This window comes from Coregonus lavaretus (assembly GCF_964263955.1).
Source record: "Coregonus lavaretus genome assembly, chromosome: 28".
Lineage (NCBI taxonomy): Eukaryota > Metazoa > Chordata > Actinopteri > Salmoniformes > Salmonidae > Coregonus > Coregonus lavaretus.
The window spans coordinates 5,716,964-5,742,877 of record NC_140015.1 but is presented as its reverse complement, the minus strand read 5'-3'; the positions used below and the strand labels follow the sequence as shown (position 1 = coordinate 5,742,877).

At 44.6% G+C, this 25,914-nt stretch overlaps 1 protein-coding gene across 1 annotated transcript; it reads left to right on the top strand.

The window, feature by feature from the left end:
* Positions 1 to 273: 273 nt before the first annotated feature.
* On the top strand, positions 274 to 25,698 carry LOC311103564 (beta-1,4-mannosyl-glycoprotein 4-beta-N-acetylglucosaminyltransferase-like; the record flags this gene model as incomplete). Its single annotated transcript, XM_084145152.1, has 3 exons — positions 274 to 329; positions 24,010 to 24,292; positions 24,382 to 25,698. 3 exons carry the CDS (start codon positions 274 to 276, stop codon positions 25,696 to 25,698), a joined length of 1,656 nt encoding a protein of 551 aa, XP_084001278.1.
* Positions 25,699 to 25,914: the final 216 nt, after the last annotated feature.

The window sequence follows — 25,914 nt, the reverse complement described above, 5'->3', positions numbered from 1 at the left end:
AAGACAACAACAATTGCAAATTGTTGTGGATCTGTAAACATATCCTTTGAATTCAATAATGTTTTACATTTACTTTTTCCCGGACCAAATATGCTGCACTGCCTGTGAATTCTGAAACGGTGTCTACTCAAAAAAAGTCTACAGTAGGCCTACTTACAGTGGTAACCTACACACTTCAATGCAAAATATCAACTGTCCGTTCACCTGAGAAATTCTACTCTATGTTAGCCTATAAACCGCATGGTTATCTAATAAGCACAATTAAAGTTGCGCATGGTAAATTGTTGTATGTCTACTTCGGGAATGGGAACTCATCATGGCCAGAAAAGGTGAGGAATTCATTCTGCAATGGTTATGATACTGTGTATGTATTATGTTTATAAATTAAATATTGTCTACTCGAGAATTTGACATTACAGTATTCAGATGCAGTAGCCTACAAACGACAGTGGAAAAGGTGAACCGTCTGTTCTACCATTAAACTGTGCTTCGGATTGGGTAAAAAATAGCAAAATACTTGAAATAGCTTATCTACAGTTAAAGTCGGAAGTTTACATACACTTAGGTTGGAGTCATTAAAACTTGTTTTTCAACCACTCCACAAATTTCTTGTTAACAAACTATAGTTTTGGCAAGTCGGTTAGGACATCTACTTTGTGCATGACACAAGTAATGTTTCCAACAATTGTTTACAGACAGATTATTTCACTTATAATTCACTGTATCACAATTCCAGTGGGTCAGAAGTTTACATACTGTGCCTTTAAACAGCTTGGAAAATTCCAGAAAATGATGTCATGGCTTTAGAAGCTTCTGATAGGCTAATTGACATAATTTGAGTCAATTGGAGGTGTACCTGTCGATGTATTTCAAGGCCTACCTTCACAGTCAGTGCCTCTTTGCTTGACATCATGGGAAAATCAAAAGAAATCAGCCAAGACCTCAGAAAAATAATTGTAGACCTCCACAAGTCTGGTTCATCCTTGGGAGCAATTTCCAAATGCCTGAAGGTACCACGTTCATCTGTACAAACAATAATACGCAAGTATAAACACCATGGGACCACGCAGCCGTCATACCGTTCAGGAAGGAGATGTGTTCTGTCTCCTAGAGATTAACGTATTTTGGTGCGAAAAGTGCAAATCAATCCCAGAACAACAGCAAAGGACCTTGTGAAGATGCTGGAGGAAACAGGTACAAAAGTATCTATATCCACAGGAAAACAAGTCCTATATCGACATAACCTGAAAGGCCACTCAGCAAGGAAGATGCCACTGCTCCAAAACCGCCACAAAAAAGCCAGACTACGGTTTGCAACTGCACATGGGAACAAAGATCGAACTTTTTGGAGAAAAGTCCTATGGTCTGATGAAACAAAAATAGAACTGTTTGGCCATAATGATCATCGTTATGTTTGGAGGAAAAATGGGGTAACTTGCAAGCCGAAGAACACCATCCCAACCGTGAAGCACGGGGGTGGCAGCATCATGCTGTGGGGGTGCTTTGCTGCAGGGGGGACTGGTGCACTTCACAAAATAGATGGCAACATGAGGAAGCAAAATTATGTAGATATATTGAAGCAACACCTCAAGACAACAGTCAAGGAAGTTAAAGCTTGGTCGCAAATGGGTCTTCCAAATGGACAATGACCCCAAGCATACTTCCAAAGTTGTGGCAAAATGTCTTAAGGACAACAAAGTCAAGGTATTGGAGTGGCCATCACAAAGCCCTGACCTCAATCCTATAGAACATTTGTGGGCAGAACTGAAAAAGCGAGCAAGGAGGCCTGCAAACCTGACTACTAATTGAGTGTATGTAAACTTCTGACCCACTGGGAATGTGATGAAAGAAATACAATCTGAAATAAATCATTCTCTCTACTATTATTTTGACATTTCACATTCTTAAAATAAAGTGGTGATCCTAACTGACCTAAGATAGGGAATCTTTCCTAGGATTAAGTGTCAGGAATTGTGAAAAAACTGAGTTTAAATCTATTTGGCTAAGGTGTATGTTAACTTACGACTTCAACTGTATTTAGCCTACTATTGTGAAGTGGGTCAAATTAAATGAGAGATGGCACTAATGATAGCCTATCCTAACTTGTTGTAGGCCGATAGGCATTTCGCGAATATGAAACAATCACAGTCAGAAAGTGTGGAATTTATTCTGCAATGATCATGGAAATGAAATAAAAAATAGGAAATGGATGCCTAGTTCTAATTATTTTAGATCGCAAAGATAAAATAAATCGATTTTCTCTTCTCACTAACAGCAAATGATTGCATATTGTTGTTATATTTAGCTACCTGTTTGTTTTGTTATGAATAAGAGTGTCATCATATTTTCCTGCACAACTTTTGCCTTCTTGCAATGCAATACGTCAACCACTAGAATCTGTGCACAGCCTACGCATGGTCGTTTTTTGGAGGATAAGCACATTCTCAAGTCAAATTCAGCTTTTATAAATGGCAACTTTTGCATGAAAACTGGGTACGCATTTTTGGGGGCATATTCTGTGTATACACAATGTTTATAAATGAGGCCCGAGCACATCTGCACACCAGAGAAATCGTCCTTCCTTCACCAATTGAAGCTTATTCTCTGTCCACAGATGTTTGGTAGGCCTACGTAGAATGTCAATGTGAGAGGGAAATTGGAAATATAACATTTAGCGTTATGATACTTTATGGCGAAATGATCAATCCAGGAATATACTTGAACATACAGTTATTATGTGCATTTTTCACATAATTTTCCTTGATTTACTGATGTTGCTAGGCCTATTTGTTGTAAGATTATGTGTACGATTGTCTACATGATTTTCATCAAAGGTTATCTCATAGTCCACTGAGTTCCCACTCATTTAAAATTGACCACCAGCTCAAGAACATGCTTCATCTGAACTTTAAACACCAGTGACTTCATTTTTAAATACTGTATCACGTTTCCTTACAAGAACAAGGAATTATTTGCATATCTCTTCCTGAGAAAAGGGTTTTTGTAGATGACAAGTATGTAGTGGTGTAATTGGCGTCAATATACAGTTTCCATAGACCCTATCTTGCCCATTGATTGTGTTACAGAAACAGTGCCTTGTTACCACACTGGCTGCCTAGAAAATAACCAGCCAAGGTTGACAAATAGCTTCAGTAGCTTGTGGTCTCTTGTTCTCCTTTCTGTCTTTGTGTGGACCTGCCCTTCACCTGACCTCACCCTGAACTGTAACACATTTAATGTGTATAGAGGACAGATCAAAGTGGCAGCAAGTTTTTTGCCAAGCCGTTTTGGTCTGTTTTGCCCTGTAATCATGGCCAGTTTGGAAGCCTTTGTGTAGGCCTAGAAGTGCAAGTGATATAAAAAAACAAATATTCATAAATATGCTGTAATATACAAATACCTAGCAGACAACCTGCTTGCACGAATCCCATGTAATTACAGTAAAATACCAATATTACAATAACAGTAGCATTTACTTTCTTAAAGTATAGTAGGCTAATTTTACAGTATTGTACTGTATTGTTGCTCTGATGTTACAGTAACTTAGAGAAAGTTAGTGGTAGGTTACTGTGAATATTACCGTATCATACTTTGCACTAGTCAGAGATGGGCAAAGATATATCAAAAGGTATCTTTTCACAAATACAAACTACTTTGAAGACCAATGTATCCATAAATACAAAAACATTCTCAGTAACGGTTACAGAAATGTTTTACTTGCTATGACTGTGATATGTTTTTTTTTGTCAACCTTAGTTTAATGCACTGACTGTAGATCACTCTGGACAAGAGTGTCTGCTAAATTACCAACATTTAAATATAAAAATTATAAACAAGAACATATCACAATCATAGCAAGTAAAAAGAATGTTACCATTACTGAGAATGTTGAAGTTAAGTGGGCTTGTGTTAGAAAACACAAAATACATGTATTCCAAAAAAACTGTTACAAAATACATGAATTGTGCTTCAGGCCAGTGAAATACAAATGACAAAATAGGTATTGAAATACCTATATCAAATGCTTTTAACAGAAATACTGCACATAGTTGGCACAAGTTACCTACACTGTAAATCTACAACAGTTGAGTAACCACTGTACTTCCAGTAATGCACTGTGAATTCTAGAAATACAACATGTTGCTCTAGTCAGGTGTTACAATAATGTGTTGTAAATTTGTGTTTCAGTAAAGGTCCTGTAAATCTACAGTAATTTACTGGCTTCTGTGCTGCCAGTATTTTACTGTACATTTACAGTAACCTACTGGCTACTGTACTGCCAGTAATTTATTGTAAAATTATAAGAAATGTTATACAGTGTGCTTTTGGTCTGTTTGTCTGTGCCTAAGCAGGTCAAGGCTCAGTCAGCCAATAAAAGGTAGGTAAGGTAGGGTAAAGGTTAAGGGCTTGGTCCTCAGCAAACCCACCCACACATTAGTAATCTATGAAGTTGATGCACATTAGACCAAGTAATGAAGTGAATGTCTATGGCTTCAACATGGCACTCTCAAGGTCGGGATTATTTGCTGTATGAAAACCATAGACTGCAGTAATTTAAGGTTGATATTAATGCATGGTCTGTTGTACATATTTTTAGAAGGGCTAGGCCCCTTAACTGTTCAAATTTGTCCTGGGCCCCCTATTGGCTAACACCTGCCCTGGCAAGTGGTGACACATTGCCATGAGTGCTTGTGCTCTGAAGAGAATATCTCAATTTCAGCAATTGTTACAGGCAAGTCAATCAGGTAACTCAGAGGTGTCAAACATTCGTGCCATCGTTTGGTGCTTGCTACACAATGGGTTTATAAAGTAGTAGTAGTAGTAAAGGAACAGTAGTACAGTAGTATTACATGCTTTATTGTTGGTGTTTTGATATGATTATCATAGGATTATAACCCTTGGGATAGATTATTTAATCCAGATTTTGGCTTGATGGACGTTCATTTATTATACATGTATATGTACAGAATGTGTGCTTTCATATCCATCTGTGTTCCCGTCTACTTTCTCTACCACAGTTAGAATACAACAGAGCACAATCAGACCCGGCGCCAGGATAGAGTGACTAAGGAGGCAGTTGAAATCAATGAGGGGGCACAATTTTTTCGGGTTCTTGCATTGGAATTATATTGAATTTTGCTAATATCAGGCTATACCACAATAAACATAAAGTTCAAATGCCGAGATTCCGAGATCATTGAGTGCTTTTGAAGTGACAGGTTGGTGTGAAATTCTTAGCCTAACTCTGCTATACTGTATCAGCACAATGGACAGCATAAGGCAGTTTTGGTAATGAATATAGGCTATAAGATAGATAGGGTAATTCACCTATTACAAACAGCCTACGTGAATGCAGGCGTAAACACTGCTGTCTTACCAAAATAATGCAAAGTTAAATGTTGAAAGTAGTAGCCTAGTTATTCATGCATGCAAACAAAAATACTGAATAACACTTTGGCTTAGAATACCAACTCAACTGCGAATGAGAATGAATGAATGCGAACAGAACAAAACAGCGGTATCAAGTAGTAGGCCTTGTAAACAAAATATCAGATCTATAAAGACATGACACAATCTATATTTAGGCTAGCTACATTAACATTAAGCAAACGCAGTAAACAAAAGGCGAATGGTTTAATCTTTTTCACATATAGAAAGTCGGCTCTCTGGGCCTCCACCAGTTGGCTGTTGCGTTCACTGAATCGTTCTGACATTTCACCAATGACAGCATCCAACGTGCTGAAGAGCAGTCTTTTACACTCAGTCTTTAATCATCTGCCCTGTTTGCCTACTGTACTGTCCACCATGTATTTCTGGAGTACTTACATAACTTTGTCGTTTGCTTGGAGCTGGTTGTGCGTCAGTGCCACTGGCACTGCACTGTGCCCAAATGGCTTTGAACTTGCTGTCACACCTCAGCTTCTCGATGCACTCCAACGCACTGTGGACCACTTTGACTCTAGTGTAAAGATCTGTTGCTTTTGCCTGGAGTAATTTGTTTGGAGGATCGAGAAGACTGAGAATTCAGTGCACCATGGTGGCTGTAAACCTAAATTCGGGGTCCGTCACCGCCTTCAACAGCCCTGTGGCCTCAAATCTTACTTCTGTGTTGTAATGTGCATTCGATGTCAGAGGAACTTCACAATGCTGTCAAAACTATTTTGTTCCAGTATCCTTTTTAAGCTTTCTCCAGTGTACAGGGCAGCCACGGTTGGTTTTTTAAATAACTTATAGAGTGAGTCACAGACATTAAAAAAGTCCTCCAGCGCATTCTCAGATGACATTGCGTGAACGACTACTACGTGAAGCTTGTTTTGTCCCGCTTTTTATGGAAACTCAAAGGAGTCATACCTAACTGCCCCAGTGACTTTCCATAGCCAATGGACAGTGCGTTCTGTCCATTGTGCTGACACAGCACAGCGGAGATACAGACTTTGCGCCAACCTGTCACACAATTATTTGAACTTTTTTGCTATTTTTATATAGGAACATAAAACTAAAACTGAGGGGGCACAAGTTTCAACTGAGGGGGATAAGCCCCCTTTTGCCTCCTTGTGGAGCCGGATCCGAGCTCAATGTGCATGAGGGAGAAGTTGAGCGTGTGCGTGTGTGCATATGTGTGTGTGCGTGCGTGTTTGTGTGTATGCTTGCATGCCTTCACAGCAAATTGGCCAATGTTATCTAGTGTTGATTTTTCAGTGTAACATTTCTAGTGTTGATTCTGAAGATAAATTACAGTGCATTCGGAAAGTATTCAGACCCCTTCACTTTTTTTCCAGATTTTGTTAAGTTACAGCCTTATTCTAAAATTGATTGAAAAAATTAAAATCTTCATAAATCTAAACACAATACCCCATAATGACAAAGCAACAACAGGTTTTTAGAAATGTTTGCAAATGTATAAAAAATAAAAAACAGAAATACATTATTTACATAAGTATTCTGATCCTTTGCTATGAGACTCGAAATTGAGCTCTGGTGCATCACTCTTACAGTTCCTCTGTGGAGATGGGAGAACCTTCTAGAAGGACAATCATCTCTGCAGCACTCCACCAATCAGGCCTTTATGGTAGAGTGGCCAAACGGAAGCCACTCCTCAGTAAAAGGCACATGACAGCCCGCTTGGAGTTTGCCAAAAGGCTCCTAAAGGCTCCTAAAGGACTCTCAGACCGTGAGAAACAAGATTCTCTGGTCTGATGAAACCAAGATTGAACACTTTGGCCTGAATGCCAAGCTCACATCTCGATGGAAACCTGGCACCATCCCTACGGTGTAGCATGGTGGTGGCAGCATCATGCTGTGGGGATGTTTTTCAGCAGTAGGGACTGGGAGACTAGTCAGGATCGAGGGAAAGATGAACAGAGCAAAGTACAGAGAGATCCTTCATGAAAACCTGCTCCAGATTGCTCAGGACCTCAGACTGGGGCGAAGGTTCACCTTCCAACAGGACAACGACCCTAAGCACAAAGCCAAGGGTCATAACTGTCCCATGAGGATCCAATGGGTAGATCAGCTTGGCAATGGTTGACAGTAACCAGGCCTCTCTCACCCATAAAAGAGGGGAGGAGGGGACTGGGCCTGTTTGATAGCTCATACCCTGTCGTAAATTAAAGGAGAGGAGATCTAGGGTCTCCCTCTCCAGTATTAACCAAAGGAATGTCTTTGTTAACAGACAGTCTTCCCGCCGAAACTCTAAACACATTAAAAAGTGAATATTGGAACAATATCTCTAACATAAGAATGTGGCGAATGGTCAGTGGGGATCTAAAGAATAATCATGTCATATTGTTTAGTATTTTGTGATGTCATTAAGAATGGTATCAAGACAATATTGTAACTTGGAAAGTATACACACTGTATGTGTCAGGTTTTCATCCTTTACAGAGATATGAAAACTGATGAGAGTATTTTTGTTAAGATAGGAATGTGATTTTAGTTTTCTAATGAGATAATTGTTTTTCATATAAGCTTTGCACCAGTAAGTAGCCACGCCCCGAGTGAGCTCAGAGATCGTGTCAGCATGATGGAATGCCCCATTTTACCAAGAGTGCATAAAGACTAGAAAGACAAATTAACATCAGACCAGAAAGACGTGAGGTGGTCACTACACATCTGAAAATGGTTGGAACGTTGAACCTCTACATGAGGTGAAGAGGATCACCTCTCAGACTAGACCCGAACATTGCGAGGCTGCAGCTGTGCGTGTAAAGTGGTTCAAACTCTGACTAAGTGGTTCAAACCCAGATCAGCAGGTGGTCAAGGACACTGGTGGGTACATACACGCGCCCCGCAGGCGCTGGGTCCTCCTGAGCCGCCAGGCGGATGTCTTCGTCCACATCCCAAACGACAGGAGTAACAATGAGAGACGAGGGCAGGATAGGACCCCCCAGATCCTTCCTTTCTCCGATATGGTTTATCCTGGAAAGTGCGTCGGCCTTCATATTCTGGGATCCTGGGCGGTAGGACAGAATGAATTGGAAGCGAGTGAGAAATTGGGCCCACCTGGCATGACGAGAGTCCATCCGTTTCGCTGCCCATATGTGCTCCAAATTCCGGTGGTCAGTAAGAATCAGGAATGGATGGACTGCGCCCTCCAGCCAGTGTCTCCATTCCTCCAGAGCGAGGACCACCGCCAACAGCTCCCTGTCTCCAACTCCATAGTTCCTCTCTGCGGGGGGAAGCTTTTTAGAGAAAAAGGCACAGGGATACATTTTCTCGGGCTTACCGTGCCGCTGGGAGAGGACCGCACCCACGCCCTCCTCTGATGCGTCCACCTCCAGGATGAAAGGACGAGATGGATCTGGGTGTTTTAGGATTGGCGCTGTGGTGAACCTCTCCTTCAGCCTCTTGAAGGCAGCGTCAGCCTCAGCATTCCAGGCCAGCTTCTGAGGCCCACCCTTAAGGAGAGAGGTGAGCGGGGCGGCTATGGAGCTGAAGGACCGGTAGAAATTAGAGAAGCCCAGGAAGCTCTGTAGGCCCTTGATGGTGGTGGGAACTGGCCATGACCTGACAGCGTCCGTCTTCACTCCTTTGATGAACACCCCCTGAGGACTGATCCAGTACCTCAGCAAGGAAATGGCCTGTTGGTGGAATTCGCATTTCTCCCCCTTCACCAACAGGCTGTGTTCCCGGAGGCGGAGTAGGACAGCTCAGACGTCCCTGACGTGCTCCTCGAACGTAGCTGAGTAGATCAGGATATCATCGATGTACACCACCACCTGTCTACTCAGCATGTCCCGGAACACGTAATTGACGAAGGACTGGAACACAGAAGGTGCGTTGGTTAGGCCTTAAGGCATGACGCAGTATTCATAGTGGCCTGAGGTAGTGCTGAATGCAATCTTCCACTTGTCTACTTCCCGGATTTGGATCAAGTTGTAGGCACTCCTCAGGTCCAACTTGGTAAAGTACCGGGCCCCTCGTAGCTGCTCGATGTCCGACGGTACCAGAGGGAGGGGGTACCGGTACTTGGTGGTGACTGCGTTCAGCCCCCTGTAGTCAATGCATGGTCTCAGTCCTGCGTCTTTTTTGGCCACGAAGAAGAAGCTGGTGGAGGCATGAGAGGTAGAGCGTCTGATGAACCCCTGTGTCAGGTTCTCCGCCACATACTTCTCCATGGCCTCAGTCTCCGCCATGGAAAGGGGGTAAATGCGACTCTTTGAGGGGTATTGTCCCTCCCGCAGATCAATGGCGCAGTCCCAGGGCCTATGAGGAGGGAGACACGTAGCCTTTAATGAAGAGAAGACATTGGAGAGATCTGCATACTCACGTGGACTGTTGGGCTGGGGGGCGGACTCCGGACTCTCCACTGACGTAGAGCAACAAACCACCGGCAGGCAGGTCTTCCGGCATGAGGTGGACCGGGCTGTGATCCTCTTGGTGCTCCAATTGATGGTGGGGTTGTGTAGTCTGAGCCAGGTCAATCCCAAGAAGACGATCCGGTGAAGGGGTGACGTGACGATGTGGAATGACAGCTCCTCGTGGTGCTCAGGTAGTGTGGGAATGGTGATGGTGATGGGAGAGTGACATGCGTAATTGTGCCTGATCCAAGGGGTTTATTGTCCAGTGAGGTGACATGTAGCGGAGATGGCAGTGGCACGGTGGGAAACCCCCATTCAGAGAACAGCTCCCTATCTATAAGGTTCCCCGCTGATCCGGAATCTATCATTGCGGTAGAAATAATCTGTCACCGTTATGAGAACTAAAAACAATGGTTTTGTGATAGGAGCTGACGTAACACTCACGGAGCAGCGACGGGAGTCATACCGCCTAGATAGGGAGCCGCCAGGAGATCTGTGGTCCGTGGTGGTGTAGGGGGTGCTGCCCACCTCCATGGGTGAGGACTCGGAAGCAGGGCAGCTTCCATAGCTCAGATGGGGTGAGCGTCGAGGCTCCGGGAGGTGTTGGGAATGCCGTCTATCTCTCAACATGTCTTAAAGATGGATGGACGTGGTGATGAGGGTATCAAGGTCCATCTCGTCATCCCGACATGCGAGTTTTGTCTTGATGTCCTCCCGTAAGCCTCTCCAGAAGGCCTTGCGCAGAGCACGCTCATTCCAGCCTTAAGACGCCGCCACAGTGCGAAAGCTTAGAGCGTACTCGGACGCGGGCCCTTCCCTCTGTTGTAGATGGAGGAGACGCTCAACTCCATCCTTTCCCTCCATAGGATGATCAAACACCGCCCTTAACCTAGCGAGAAAGGTGAGGTAGGGAAGTGCCTCTGCCTCCTCTCCTTCCCAGACTGCCGTGGCCCAATCCAGCGCCTTTCCTTTAAGAAGCGAAATCACGAGCGCTGTCCTGGCTTGGTCAGATGGATATGCCCCAGGCTGACGCGCCAGATAAAGTGAAACCTGTAGCAGGAAGCCGCTACATTTAGTAGTTTTACTGTCATAGCGCTCCGGCAGGGCGAGGGTTCCCGCAGGAGTGGGTGATAGCACGGGAACAGGTGGATTGGGGGCACTCGCCGCTCCCTGAGGTGGAACTGGAGCGCTGGGCAGATTATGCAGAGTTTGGAGCACTTCCTGCATGGCGGCGTTCAACTGGGCAAGCTGCTGCTGGTGCTGGTCGAGGCACTGGGAAACTCCTGCTGCATCTATTTTTGTTTGGTGTGTGATTCTGTGATGCATACTGAGTAAAGAAGAGGCAGGACGCAGACGCAGGAATTAACAAGGTCAAGGTTTACTTAAACAATGAGCAAGAGAAATAACAAAGATAGAGTAAACAACACGATGATTAACAATCACACACATCATCCTCCAGAACAGTCCAGGGCTAAATAGGGGTGGTGATGAGATGATGAGTTGCAGGTGTGCTGGAGGTGATTAGGGTGCGTTGGGTTTCCGTTCCGGTGTTGCCGAGGTGGTGCGCTCAGACCGGTGGCTCAGTAGACCGGCGAATCAGAGCGCCGGAGGGGATCAACGGGAGGAGACGTGACACAATGAAAGGAATTACAAACAATCATCAAAGACGCATACATGTTAATTTAGTTATCTCGGGTGACAGGTTTAGCCAAACAGAAATCTAGCTTTTTCTGTTTTGGCACCGTCATCCTCAGCATCAACATCAATCGGTTGGCGTGGGTCTTTCTCCACCAGTCTTGTGGAGCTGTGCTCTGCCTGAAGGAACTTCTTGATATTTTAAGTTGAGTTCTTCGCAGTTGACAGGCGTTTATCCCCGAGGCACATTTTGCATTTTATTATGATGTTTTTCTCCTTTAAGTAACTAAGTATCTGATTAATTCAATTGAAAAACTAACGCATTAAGTTACTCGTTACGCATTACCTCCAACACTGGTTTTGAGTGACTAAAATATCACCCATAATATTTGTTTTGGATAGAAATGCTCAACATTTTTGAAAAAGTACTTTTTCTCTCATGGCTAAGTACCAGGAAGTTTGAAAAGAAAGGCTGAATGGGCAGGGAGCTTATGTTGATGCGCTCGCTTTGACTGAGAGCTCTTTGAAACGCTTATGTCAAGCAACTTGGATGCAGAGAGCAGTGTTGCAATAAAATCATATCAAGCAAATTTGGTGGTACACAAAGCAACTCAAACAATATTGAAATTGCATCTCTTGTGATGCAGTTCACAGCAGCACTGACGGATGTGTTGACTTGACAACTGCATCTGAGCTTTGTCATACATGAATAGGTTAAGCTTTTAATTATATTTGCTGACACCCTTTTGCCACCAGTACAGTACAGTAGCTATCTACTGCCATGACTTGTGCCATGTTACAGTTTTTGCCCATTGCTTACACACTAAAACCGAATGCTTAGACCAAAGCCTCAATACCTAAACTTCTTGTAGCATACCTTAAACACAGTGTAACCATAGCTTAAACACAATGTCAACTTTGCACTTTGTTTGCAATTCTGTAACACACTTATTGCGAAACACTACACACGTTTTCTTACATTAGACACTTTGTTCAAAAACGAAATCACCTGTTATCATTGGGAAAACACTCTGTTCAAAATGCAAAACTCATCTGGCAATTGTATGCACTTACATACACACCTGAAAACACTTGCACAGAAAACAGAACACCAATCAGTCTGAGCCTTAGCACTACAAATAGGCCTCAGGTAAGCCATTTTTAGAACTTTGCAAGCATGGAGGCAATGAGAGTCAGAGTAAGAGGAGGACAAAGAGAGAGAGGAGTCGGATGTGGAAGAGGACGTGGAAGAGGACGAGGACCAGTGCGGAGACGTATATCAGATGACATCAGGGCTACTCTGGTGGACCATGTCATAAATCATGGCCTGTCCATGAGGGAGGCTGGGCAAAGAGTCCACCCTAACCTCAGTCGCTACACAGTAGCATCGATAATAAGGACATTCCGACTGGAGAACAGGTATATCTTCAAGTTTCTACTCCAGACTGTACCTACTGTATGTGTCACATGATTCTGTATCATATTACAGTATTACTGTACTAACTATACTATACAAAAATGGGTAGTGCTGTGAAGTACTGTATATGTAAAGGAATACCATTGTGATGTTGCAGTACTGTGTACAGTTTGAAAGTACAGTATGTGAAAAATAACCTAACCAATGACATCTTGTGGTGGCATTTTCTAATGGTTGGACGACCTCCTCAAGGTGGAAGGGAACAGCTCTTCACTCAACAACAAGAGCTTGCCATCATTGAAATGGTGCGAGAAAATAATGCAATCCGACTTCGTGAGTTGCAACAACGCATAATTGCAAATGGAAATGAATTCAACAATATCAACAGGGTCAGCATTTCTACACTAAGTCGCATCCTACAGAAACATAACTTCAGAATGAAGCAGCTGTACAGGGTGCCATTTGAGAGGAACAGTGTCAGGGTCAAGGATCTGCACCATGATTATGTGCAGGTATGTGTCACTTTACTTTACATACTATATATTGTGATGTGGGAATGAGGGTTTATGCTGCCACCTGCCCTGCCTGTAGCTTGTAGTTTTTGTCTATATCACCCAACCCAGCCCCTACTTGTGTGAAAATATAGACATTGTAGTTACTGTATGTGTTTTCAGTAACACTATTCAATATTCTCTGTTACAGACAGTTCTGGAGTTTGATGCCGCCGAACTGCCGCATGAGTTCATCTACGTGGATGAGGCAGGCTTCAATCTGGCCAAAACCAGGCGTCGGGGCCATAACATAGTTGGACAAAGGGCTGTTGTAAATGTCCCTGGGCAGCGTGGGGGAAATATCACCTTGTGTGCTGCAATTAGTGTCCAAGGAGTCCTGCATCATCATGCCACTCTAAGTCCCTACAATACAGGACAGATCATTGCATTTCTAGATGCACTACATGCAGTTGTGCAGGACAGACCACAGCAGCCCAGGTTTGTTGTCATCTGGGATAATGTTAGTTTCCACCGGGCTGCTCTGGTCCGAGATTGGTTCAACAACCACAATCATTTCACAGTTTTATACCTGCCCCCTTACAGCCCCTTTCTACTGTAAATGCAATCGAGGAATTATTTTCAGCGTGGCAGTGGAAAGTATATGATCTGCAACCACATGCCCGCATGACTCTTCTGCAAGCAATGGAAGAGGCATGTGGAGACATTGAGGTGGGATTAATCCAAGGATGGATTCGGCACACAAGGCGATATTTTCCCCGATGCCTAGCCCGCGAGGACATCGCCTGTGATGTTGACGAGGTCTTGTGGCCAGATCCGAACAGAAGGCGTGATCCATAAGCCCCCCCGCCCCCCACCACACACACGCACACGCACACACACACACACACAAAACAAGTATATGTTTTTTCCCCCAATAGCAATTTATCCAGTAATTGTTTAGTTTTTTTACCTTTGTTTTGTTGCTAAATTTGATGTTAAGAATTTCTGTAAGAATGTTTGTTTTTTTTGTAAAAACTTTTTTGTAAATACTGTTTGATTACTGCAGAAATTCTACTTTTGAGTTTTACAGAAGTCAATGACAATAAAATGACAATAAAAATAGAAACACAAAGACTGCAGTGTTTTATATAAAGCCCATCAGTGTGTTGCTGGTGATATGAAAGAGTAATTCAAATGTTGCTTGTGTGTATGGTTTTGTTGCAAGAATTTCATTTTTAGAAAGGAGTGTTAAGTTTTGATTGCAGTGTTTCATTTTGGCATATATGTGAGTTGTTAATCTCCAAGTGCTATGTCTGATTGGCTTGTGTGTTGAGTTTTGACATAATGAGCCAAATTCTGCAAAAATGTGTAAGCAATAGGCAAAAACTGTAATGATATCTGAGTGAGAGTGACAAACAAAATCAATGGGGGACCCCTGGAGGTCAGGGCCTCTAGGCACGTGCCCTGCGTGCCCGGTTTGTATTCGTCCATGATTTCTACAAGTTTAGATAACTGGCTAGACTAATTTACATATCAAAAAATTGTTAGCTGACATGGCTAAGTGACTGTCAGGGACTGACAAAAGAAGAGGAAAACTGCTGATGCACAACCAAATTTCGAACTTGCACTTTGTGTATTCTACTATTCTAATGCTCAATGGTAAGTTCAGACCCCGATTGAATTCCTTCCTTCCTTCCTGCCTGCCTGCCTGCCTGCCTGCCTGCCTGCCTGCCTGCCAGCCTCTCTCTCTCTCTCTCTCTCTCTCTCTCTCTCTGTCTGTATGTCTGTCTCTCGCTCTCGCTCTCGCTCTCTGTGTTCACTGTTGTAAATTCAGTTTGGTAGCCTGGTGGTTATTGTCCTATCAGTCATTGTCGAGGCCACCTGCCGCTGTATGGAAGCTCTACCAACTAGTTCAAACAGCGGAGTAGCAGAGTAGCGCAAGTATTGGCAATGTTGAAAAAAGAAGAGAGAGTTCTCAATCGGAAATAACAGTGGGGCTCCTCTTGCCAACAAACCCTCATGGCTAGACTTTACCTGCAAGGGAGGTATGTTTCATCACAATATGTCTCTCTTTCTCTCCTGCCGTTTCTCTCCCTCTGTCTCACACGTTCAGTTTTCTCTCCCTTTCTCATCTTATGGTCATGTTTGGACACATTCTATTTTGAGGTACATGTTTGTTTGGTGTAGATTATTAATTAGCCAACTCTGTAGGTTTATTTCTATTAACTTTTACTTTAATGTGCTTGTATGCAACTGCTTTGAGGTGCCATTGCGAAAGAGAATTTCAACATACAATCACATCAGAGACATCTTTGTTCCTGGTTGTACAGTCTGCTATTGGTGTTTAAAGCCTAGACTTCCTGGTCAGATCTGTTTGTGCTATCATGCCAACTCCATTGCGGTTAACCCAACTGCTGATGGGTCAAAGAAACTACTGACGGTTAAATTAACCCATGTTTGGGTAATCCAAACAACCCAACATTTACGGAACCAAACTGGCTGGGTCAAAATGACCCAGCGAGTGTTCTGTCCAATATTTACCCAGCGCTGGGTTACCAAATAATAGTCTATAAACTCCCTATGATGACAGCTGTACTCATAGGGAAGTGGAGTTGTGGGTGATTGAACTGGCCCTACTGCTCAGTTCAACTTCCTTTTTTAAAGGCAAGCCTTAATGTCAACCCCTGATAGGCACTCTGTCACATTTTCACATTAACAAGGGCTGTGAGACCATGATTTATGATTTGTCATGGGGATATCTTTGGCTAGCTACTTCCGGTTAGCTAGCATATTGCATGCTGCTGAAGGGTTTGATCATGTGGCGTATGGCGGGTGTACGGATGTCACTTTTAAGAGAGCAAAGAACGATCAGTCAGAAGTTAACATGACTCTGTATTGTAGTTTTATGAAAGAGGATCCGTAAACGGGTACTGTGGGTCATTCTCTCAGTATATTGTGGACCAGGAAGTGGGGTTCATATATATGATCTGTTTTTATGTACTAAGTTGATGAGAATAAATTACTTGATGTTACCTTAAATTGTAAACTGTCATGGTCAAAACATAGATTCAATGGTTGTAAAGATGGGGAGAGGTCTGTCCATAATAGAGAGATGCTCTGCTTTTTTGGCACCACAGGATCTAGTTTAGTCTTATCTTGATTATTGTCCAGTCATGTAGTCAGGTGCCTTTTCATTGTAATAAGAGGGCTAATATAAAAACTATGCATGCCATTCTCTCTTGGCTAAGAGTTGAGGAGAGACTGACTGCATCACTTCTTCTTTTTATAAGAAACAATGTGTGGAAAATTCTAAATTGTTTGCATAGTCAGCTTACACACATCTCTGACACACACACTTACCCCACAAGACATGCCACCAGGGGTCTTTTCACAGTCCCCAAATCCAGAACAGAACAAATTCAAGAAAGTGTACTGTATTATAAAGAGCCATTATTGCATGGAACAAAAATTTACATCAAACCTGGTTTCAAAAAACAGATAAAGCAACATCTCACAGCACAACTGTGATGCGTGTGATGACAGAGTTTATTCCTTCGTTGACACACATCTGCGCTCAAATAGCGATCAACAAAACAGGCACAGGGGAAACTCTCATCCCTGGCAAATACACTGTAATGGTAGAATCCAATAATACATAGGCACAGGGGAAAATCTACCCTGGCAACAAAATGTACGAGTAGCTCCACCGAGCTATACTACTCTCACAACTAACAATCACCCACAAGGACAAGGGGGCAGAGGGAACACTTATACACAGACTAATGAGGGGATTAGAACCAGGTGTGTGTGATTGACAAGACAAGACACATGTGATGATGATTGGGGCGGCAGTGGTTAGTAAGCCGGTGACGACGAACGCTGAAGTCTGCCCGAACAAGGAAGGGAGGCAGCCTCGCCCGAAGTCGTGACAACAACGCCTCTCCTCTATTTGACCTAGATATTTTGTGTGTATGTATTGATATGTAGGCTATGTCTGCCATTTTTAAATGTATGTAGTTCTGTCCTTGAGCTGTTCTTGTCTATTGATATTCTGTAGTATGTCATGTTTCATGTTTTGTGTGGACCCCAGGAAGAGTAGCTGCTGCTTTAGCAACAGCTAATGGGGATCTTAATAAATTACCAAAACGACTATAGGCCTATGTAGCTGTGACCTTCCTCTAAGGCTGCGTCCCAAATAGTACCCTATTCCCTTTATAGTGTACACATTTTGACCAGGGCCCATAGCGCACATTGTCTGTTCCCCTTTTCCCATTTTATCCGTCACTCTCCAGTTTTTCATTCTGACTTTTCATGGGAGCTTGTGTTGTTGATGGTTGCTCTTAGACAAATACCTTGTCAGAGCAAATTTACTTATTTCCAATGCACAACACTGTAGCCTCTGCATTCGTGGTGTGTGTGGGTGGGGATGTTATGTATGATGATAATCTTTCCCAGACACAATAGGAGCACTGTGGGACTGCCCAGGTAGCCTATCCCCAACCTTTGTAATGAAGCAGCACACCGGAGGATCAGGTGTGTGTGTGTGTGTGTGTGTGTGTGTGTGTGTGTGTGTGTGTGTGTGTGTGTGTGTGTGTGTGCAACCCAAAGCTAGAGGAGCAGAAGGAATGAGCAGAGCAGCAGGTTGGCAGGTACGTGGGTAAGGGAAGGGGGACGGGAGGAGGGGGGAGGTTTACCCTTCCATATTGGAGAAGGAAGGTATTGTAATGCACTGTGCACAGAGTAACAGAAAAAAGAGGGTGACATTTGAGCATGGTGAGTGGGAGAGAATAGGTTTCATTGTACAAAAGGGTACTGGGCTCTCTCTCCAGAGGATAAAGCCGAGACTTCCTTGTCACACACTAATGTTTAATGTGTAACTGATGACTTTTGTGGTCAATTGCCTTTCTGCACAGTTGTAAACAATCATTCACACTACCCAGGAATTAACCTGTGATGTGCCACCACATGCACCCTCAAATATCTTAACGTTGAGTCGCTCACCTACACAAATTCCATGTGGGACCAATCAGCTGTCACGCCCTGGCTCTGGGGACTCTAGTATGTTGAGCCAGGGTGTGAGTTTTCATTTGTGTTCGTTCTAGTATTGTGTTTCTATGTTGGCCAGTGTGGTTCTCAATCAGAGGCAACGTGAATCAGCTGTTGCTTGTTGTCTCTGATTGGGAACCATACTTAGTCAGCCTGTTTCCCACAGTATGGTGTGGGATCTTGTTCCAATTAGGTTTGTGTTTAAACCGAGGACGTCACGTTATCGTTTGTTGTTTTGTTCGTGTAGCATTAATAAAAAGCATGTTCACCTTCAACGCTGCGCCTTGGTCCTCTGTTCCCGACGAATGTGACAGAAGATCCCACCAAGACTGGACCAAGCAGCGTGTCCAGGAGCCATCGCCAGGGAGATCTCTAGCGGATCTCCTTCGCCTCCTCGACTGGGTCAAGCCGTGTGAGGAAGAGAGGGGCTTGGCTTGGAAGCAGAAGGGCGAAAGGCTGGCGAGAGATATGGAGACCTGGTCCACGGGTAGGAGAGAAGGCCAGACATTTTTTAGGGGGGGGCTCACGCCGTGGACGACGGGGCAGCAGGAGACCGCGATAGAGCGGCCCAGCGGGTTGGCAGAGGAGGCCGCCAGGTTACGGGGGCCACTGGTCAAAAGGGGAAGGAAGGTGTAGAGGCACGGCGAGAGGTACTGGGGTGTGTTGCCAGTCCGGTCCGGCCCGTTCCTGATCCCTGCGTAGGGCCTGTGGTGTGTGTCCCCAGTACGGTCCGGTCTGTTCCTGTCCCTTGCACCGAGCCTGTGGTGCGCGTCGCCAGCCCAGTCCGGTCCATTCCTGCTCTCCGCACCAAGTCAGTGGTGCGCTTCGTCAGCCCGGTCCGGCCCGCTCCTGCTCCCCGCACCAAGCCAATGGTGCGCGTCGCCAGCCCGGCCCGGCCTGTTCCTGCTCCCCGCACCAAGCCAATGGTGCGCGTCGCCAGTCCGGCCCGGCCTGTTCCTGCTCCCCGCACCAAGCCTATGGTGCGCGTCGCCGGCCCGGCCCGGCCTGTTCCTGCTCCCCGCACCAAGCCAATGGTGTGCGTCGCCAGCCCGGCCCGGCCTGTTCCTGCTCCCCGCACCAAGCCTATGGTGCGCGTTGCCAGCCCGGCCCGGCCTGTTCCTGCTCCCCGCACCAGGCCAATGGTGCCCGGTCCAGCCCGCTCCTGCTCCCCGCACCAAGCCAATGGTGCGCGTCGCCAGCCCGGTCCGGCCCGCTCCTGCTCCCCGCACCAAGCCTATGGTGAGCGTCGCCAGCCCGGTCCGGCCCGTTCCTGCTCCCCACACCAAGCCAGTGGTGTGCGTCGTCAGTCCGGCATGGCCCGTGCCTGTTCCACCGGTGCCTGGTCCAGCACCGGTCAGCTGCTTCACGCCGGAGCTAGAGCAATCCGCTCCACCAGTGTGCAGTCCAGCTCCGGCCAGCGGGGCCAGACCGGACCAGGGGTACTTTGGGGGGTTGGAGAGGGAGTGGGGATCAGGCCCGGAGCCGGATCCGCCGCCAAGGCGGAGTGCCCACCCGGTCCCTCCCCTGTGGTGTTTGGTTGGCGCGGCCGGAGTCCGCGCCTTTGGGGGGGGGGTACTGTCACGCCCTGGCTCTGGGGACTCTAGTATGTTGAGCCAGGGTGTGAGTTTTCATTTGTGTTCGTTCTAGTATTGTGTTTCTATGTTGGCCAGTGTGGTTCTCAATCAGAGGCAACGTGAATCAGCTGTTGCTTGTTGTCTCTGATTGGGAACCATACTTAGTCAGCCTGTTTCCCACAGTATGGTGTGGGATCTTGTTCCAATTAGGTTTGTGTTTAAACCGAGGACGTCACGTTATCGTTTGTTGTTTTGTTCGTGTAGCATTAATAAAAAGCATGTTCACCTTCAACGCTGCGCCTTGGTCCTCTGTTCCCGACGAACGTGACATCAGCAGAATTTCATTCAGTGGAGATCAGTAAGGAGGAAGATATGTAGTCATATTTACCAGAACTAATCCTCTGCATAGGGGCCCAACCCTAAGGTGTGTGCTGCAATGAAGATTGTACACAGTTCCGCATGACTTTCTTTATCTTTACAAGTCTAAGTAAGCTCCTAGAGCAATGGGGTTACACTCTAAAAAAAGCTGTGCTAAAAACAACTTCATTTGGGTTATTTGGTAACCCAGCGCTGGTTAAATATTGGACAGATCACACGCTGGGTTATTTTGACCCAGCCAGTTGGGTTGCGTAAATAACCCAACATGTTGGGTTGTTTGGATTACCCAAACATGGGTTAATTTAACCTGCAGTTGTTAGTTTTTTTAACCATCAGTTGGGTTGACACGGAGCTGGGTCTTTTTTAATGTAAACCATCGGCTATTTTCAGGAGGTGTGGCCTATTAGATAATGATTTTGTCACTTGTTCATGTACAATGCAAATAAAAAACGTTCCTTTAATATTTTTGCACATAACATATTCTCATATAAAATTCATAACTTTATTATTTACATATCCCAACATTGAGATACAATATTGGGATATGCATAGGCTCTTGAGGAACTCATACACTTGTCTAAGCCTCATCAAAGCTACAATAATATTAGTGTTCAACCTTAATATGTGATAACAATACAACAGAACAGATTAACCCGAATGACATTTGTCCTCACAGGTGGCCAAAACTATCTGAAAGCCCTACTAAGCAACACCTCTTGTCTTCTGAACTGACCCGCTGGGTCATATCTCAATAACCAAGCATCAATAAACCAGCACCCAGCATCAATAAACCAGCAGTTTTCAAAGAAAATAACCCAACTAAGTGACCCATCGCCCGCAAAACATCCAGGTGCAATTGAGTTGTAGTTGCATTCACATGTAATAGCTATTTTTTCCTTTATATGGTCAAATAAAATCCCAGATTGGTTTTAGGTACTGTTGCACCACTATGAGGTTGAGTAGACTCCCAGATCCTGCTTCCAGGTTTCACAATAGAAACAGGTATTAAACAAAGGAAGTACACTAGGAAGTTGACAGGTGTTCCTGTAAGTGTGCACAGTAGATTGTGTACGCACAGATCAGAGAACAACTGTACAAAAAGGGCCTGACTTGACAATATTACCTGTCTGTCAGACATTAACATATCATCATACATTTCAATAAACTTTGATGATTTAATAATTATTGTTAATATGCTACCTTCGGGCTCCATATAAAAGTGACATGGAACGAGATATGAAAACAGGTCATACCATTTTATATGGTTATCTTAGCAAGTTGTAGATCATGTCGAAGAGCGACATTTCATCTCAGGATGTATAAAATAACTTGGGTGACTGAAGTGATGACATGCAATACATTTTGGGCCTGCTGTATTTATTTGACAGTAAAAACATGTTCCCCATGAAGGGTTTGAGAGAGTGATATTTTAAACTAATGTGCATTACTGTCTATCTACATGATGTGTACAGTATACATTGTAACACTTTATTTGAAGGGTCTGTAATAAGGTATTTATAAATTGTGTTTTCACCATTTATTAATCATTACTCCCACATGTATAAACCATTTACCAATCATTAGTATTTTACCTAATCTAAAGTTAGCACTATTTTTACTTTACAAATACTTTATAAACGTTTTGAGTGACCAGTGCAATTTCTCACAAAAAGATGGGCATGCCAATCGTAGACATTCATGCAGTACCTGGTAAAAGAATAAGCACACAACACAGGACGTTTAAGTATATATATAGATGTGTGAATAACTAGCTTACAAAAATGTACAAATGTGGGAGTAGTGATTAATAAATGGTGAGCAAGCGGTTTGTAAATGCCTCATATTATTCCTATTAAATGGTTTATTATGGACCCTTAAAATAAAGTGTTACGGTATATATCATTACATTCATATTTTTGATGACAATAAGTCATCATCAGTACAGTGTAATCGAATAAGACATTACTTTGGAAGCATACAGTCCTACACATCTCAATGTTCTACTTCTATTCCACGAAGACAAGTGGAAAGAGAGAGTTTATCTTATGTGTAGTCAATTCAATCTCAGAAGGTCAAAGGTCCTTTTCACAAACACAGCTTAGAATGGCTAACCTTGCAACCAACTTCTGATTATGCACGAGTAGTGCCAGGAGTCATGTCAACAAAGACCATTACATGTCAGCTCTTACAAAGACAGAGTACTTCCCACGACCTGAAGACCCTGATGTCTTCATACTCACGTGTCCGTGACCAGCAGCACTGCTAGCATTAGCTGGTGGATGAGACAACATTGTACTCCAACACCAAAGGCATCATGGTGTAACAATAGAACAACAGTACTATGAAACGTGAGATTATTTATTTCAATGAACAGATCATTTGGTCAACTTTGCGTTATAGCCTACAATGTAATGTTATGAAATGTAGACAATAAAAACATATACTGTAGGCTACTAGTAAATATTTATAACATACAAAACTGTCACTCATCCTTTAAAATGTTCTGGTTAGAAGGGGAAATAGGGGGAAACAGTAAGAGCTGGAGTGATTGGATTAACAAGTGAGTCTCACAGCAAAGCTGCAGACATAGCAGTCCACTGTACAGATTTCTCTCTGAGACTGCAGTGAGGACAAATGTATCTTAGTTATGTGATTTGATTCACAATGGAATGGAGAGGTCTCCATTCTGATAGACCATTTCTTGTTGGATAAAAAATAACTTCATGGTATTTCAGTCATATAAGCAAATAATAATTAACCCAGTTTTCTACACCTGTTTTGCTTATGCCCAATTTTAACCCTAAACAACCATGCCAAGAATGCAAAACAGGGGGTTAAAGTGAAAGTAGCCAGAGTGCCTGCAGTCTACGTAGGGGCGGCAGGTAGCTTAGTGGTTAAGAGCGTAGTGCCAGAAACCGAAAGGTTGCTGGTTCTAATCCCTGAGCCGACTAGGTGAAAAATCTGTCGATGTGCCCTTGAGCAAGGCACTTAACCCTAATTCCTTCTGGATAAGAGCGTCTACTAAATTACTAAAATGTAAAATGTAGGAAAACCACAAGTAAAAAAGGCAGTTGAAGCACTTGTAAGCTTTCAGTGAGTGGGGGCTTTTAATTGAACACCCAACCAGGTTAACAATGCAGGAAGAGTCCTCAAATATGATTAAATGGGTAACTGAACTCCCTTTGGATTTTGTACGCTATTCCTGGACTGTTAAGGATGCTACACATGTTTCGCAAATGCAGCGGCGGAGAGTCATTTTCTATGTAGTTCTACGTACTTTTGTTTGGCTCACACACAATGCTTCATCGCCCAGATTGTGTAGAGTGTGTAGAGCGCTGTCTGTGTACTGTTGGTTTCTGCTGATTTCCTTGGTGGTTTCTTCTCGTTTCCTGGTTAGTTTCTTCTGGTTTCCTGATTCTTTTTCTTTACCAGTCTCATTCATTAACAATGGGTGATGAGTAAACAGGGTTCAAATCTAATATACTGTAGGTCACGCTTTTTTGTTTCTTTAAGACAAGTTGTTGTTTTACTTTATGTAAATATATATTGATGAGCATGCAAACAATGCCAAAACATTCGGAATGGTTATGTGGGCCTAACTGTTAACTAAGTAAGGAGTTTGTAAACTTCCATTTAGCTAAAGAGTTGTGTACATGTCTGTTTTTCAGGATGAAGATGCGAAGGCACAACTTATTTATCTTCGGCGCATTGGCCTTGTGTGTCCTCTCCCTGCTGCAATACTGCAAGGGCTTCCACCACATGCCTATGCTGAGAGAGCTGTATGCCTCCTCTGTCAACCTCGAGGCCCTAAGCTTCCTCTGGAGAAGGAATGGGGACCCTCCATACAATTTTCACCCAGAGAGGAGGCCTCTCCCTGGACCCTCCGACACGGGCCTGTGGGAACCAGGGGAAGACCGGGAGGACCAAGGGAACGCGGAGGTGAGGAGAAGGGTGTGGCAGTGAGGTGAGGGGGCAGATTATACATTGTTTTGGGTTTATATGATATTGCCATTGATATGATTCATTGTTTTCCCACTCAGGACACGTTGGGCAAGGAGCAGCCTAATCCATGGAATGTAAACAGAATAACGATCACTCTCCCGGACCCCAAAGGACCATGGGGAGAACTTCACAAACGGAGCTTCCATCTTCGCGATGACCCCACCCCGTTCTTTGTGCGCACCAAGTCTGGAGCATATTGCTTCCGAGAGGGGACGGAAATGACTTTTCTCAAAGACGACTCGGGACAAAGGGTACAGGCAGCTGGAGAGGGCCAGCGTAAGATCCTGCATGCACACCAAGTGGAACCCAAGTCAGCCCCAGGGAAAACAGCCAGGGGGAAGGGGCTGGTGAAGTGTATGTGTCGCCCAGGCTGGCACGGCCCTCACTGTGGCATCCCCACCATGGTGCAACACTCCAACCTGCCCACTAAGGAGCGTCTGACGCCCAGGATGGTTCCGCGGAGGGTCATCAACGCCATTAACATCAACCATGAGTTTGACCTCCTCCACGCCCGCTTTCACGAGCTGGCTGATGCCGTGGACCTCTTCCTGGTGTGTGAGTCAAACTTCACGGCCTACGGAGATTCCAAGCCGCTGCACTTCCTGCGCCTCCTGCTTAACGGGACCTACGACTATGTGCACCACAAGATCCTCTACGTCTTCCTCGATCACTTCCCTAAAGGTGGCCAGCAGAACGGGTGGATTGCTGACGACTACCTGCGAACGTTTCTAAGCCGTGACGGGATGTCCAGGGTACAAGGCGCCAGGCCGGATGATGTCTTCCTCATCAATGACGCAGACGAGATCCCGGCCCGCGAGGGCATCCTCTTCCTCAAACTCTACGACGGCTGGACGGAACCTGTGTCCATCCATATGAGAAAGTCCCTTTATGGTTTCTTCTGGAGGCAGCCCGGGACGCTGGACATTGTCTCCGCCTGCACTGTTGCCATGCTCTTCGCCGTCTACAATGGAGACGGGATATCACTGAGGCGCAGGGAATACTTCTCCATGCCGGGTTTCCGGAACTACCAGAGGAAGAGTGGACACATCCTGGTGCAGTGGTCCATTGGGAGCCCCGTCCACTACGCAGGCTGGCACTGTTCCTGGTGCTTCAGACCAGAGGGAATCTCCCAAAAGCTAATCTCTGCCCAGAATGGAGACTTCCCCCGCTGGGGCGATTATGTGGAAAAACGAGACCTGAACTACATCAAGGGCTTGATCCGGACTGGGGGATGGTTCGATGACTCGGTGGGGGAGTACCCACCTACAGACCCTAAAGAGCCTATGTACGCACCCAAATATCTATTAAAGAACTTTCAGCTGTATTGCTACATACTTGAGAACCAATATGCCTGAATCTGGTATAAAATCATTGTTGATTTCAATGGAAGGATTGTTAACTTCAAGGGGTGTTGCCGGACCAAAACTATGAAACCTCCACCTGCGCCTCTGATTGAAGGGCAGGCCGTCCACTTTCTGTCTGAAGACGAAGTAGCTAGCTGGTGAGAGGGGGTGTAATGAGGGACAGCTGAGATTCATTCTATCCGATTCTATTCCTTTTCAATCACAATA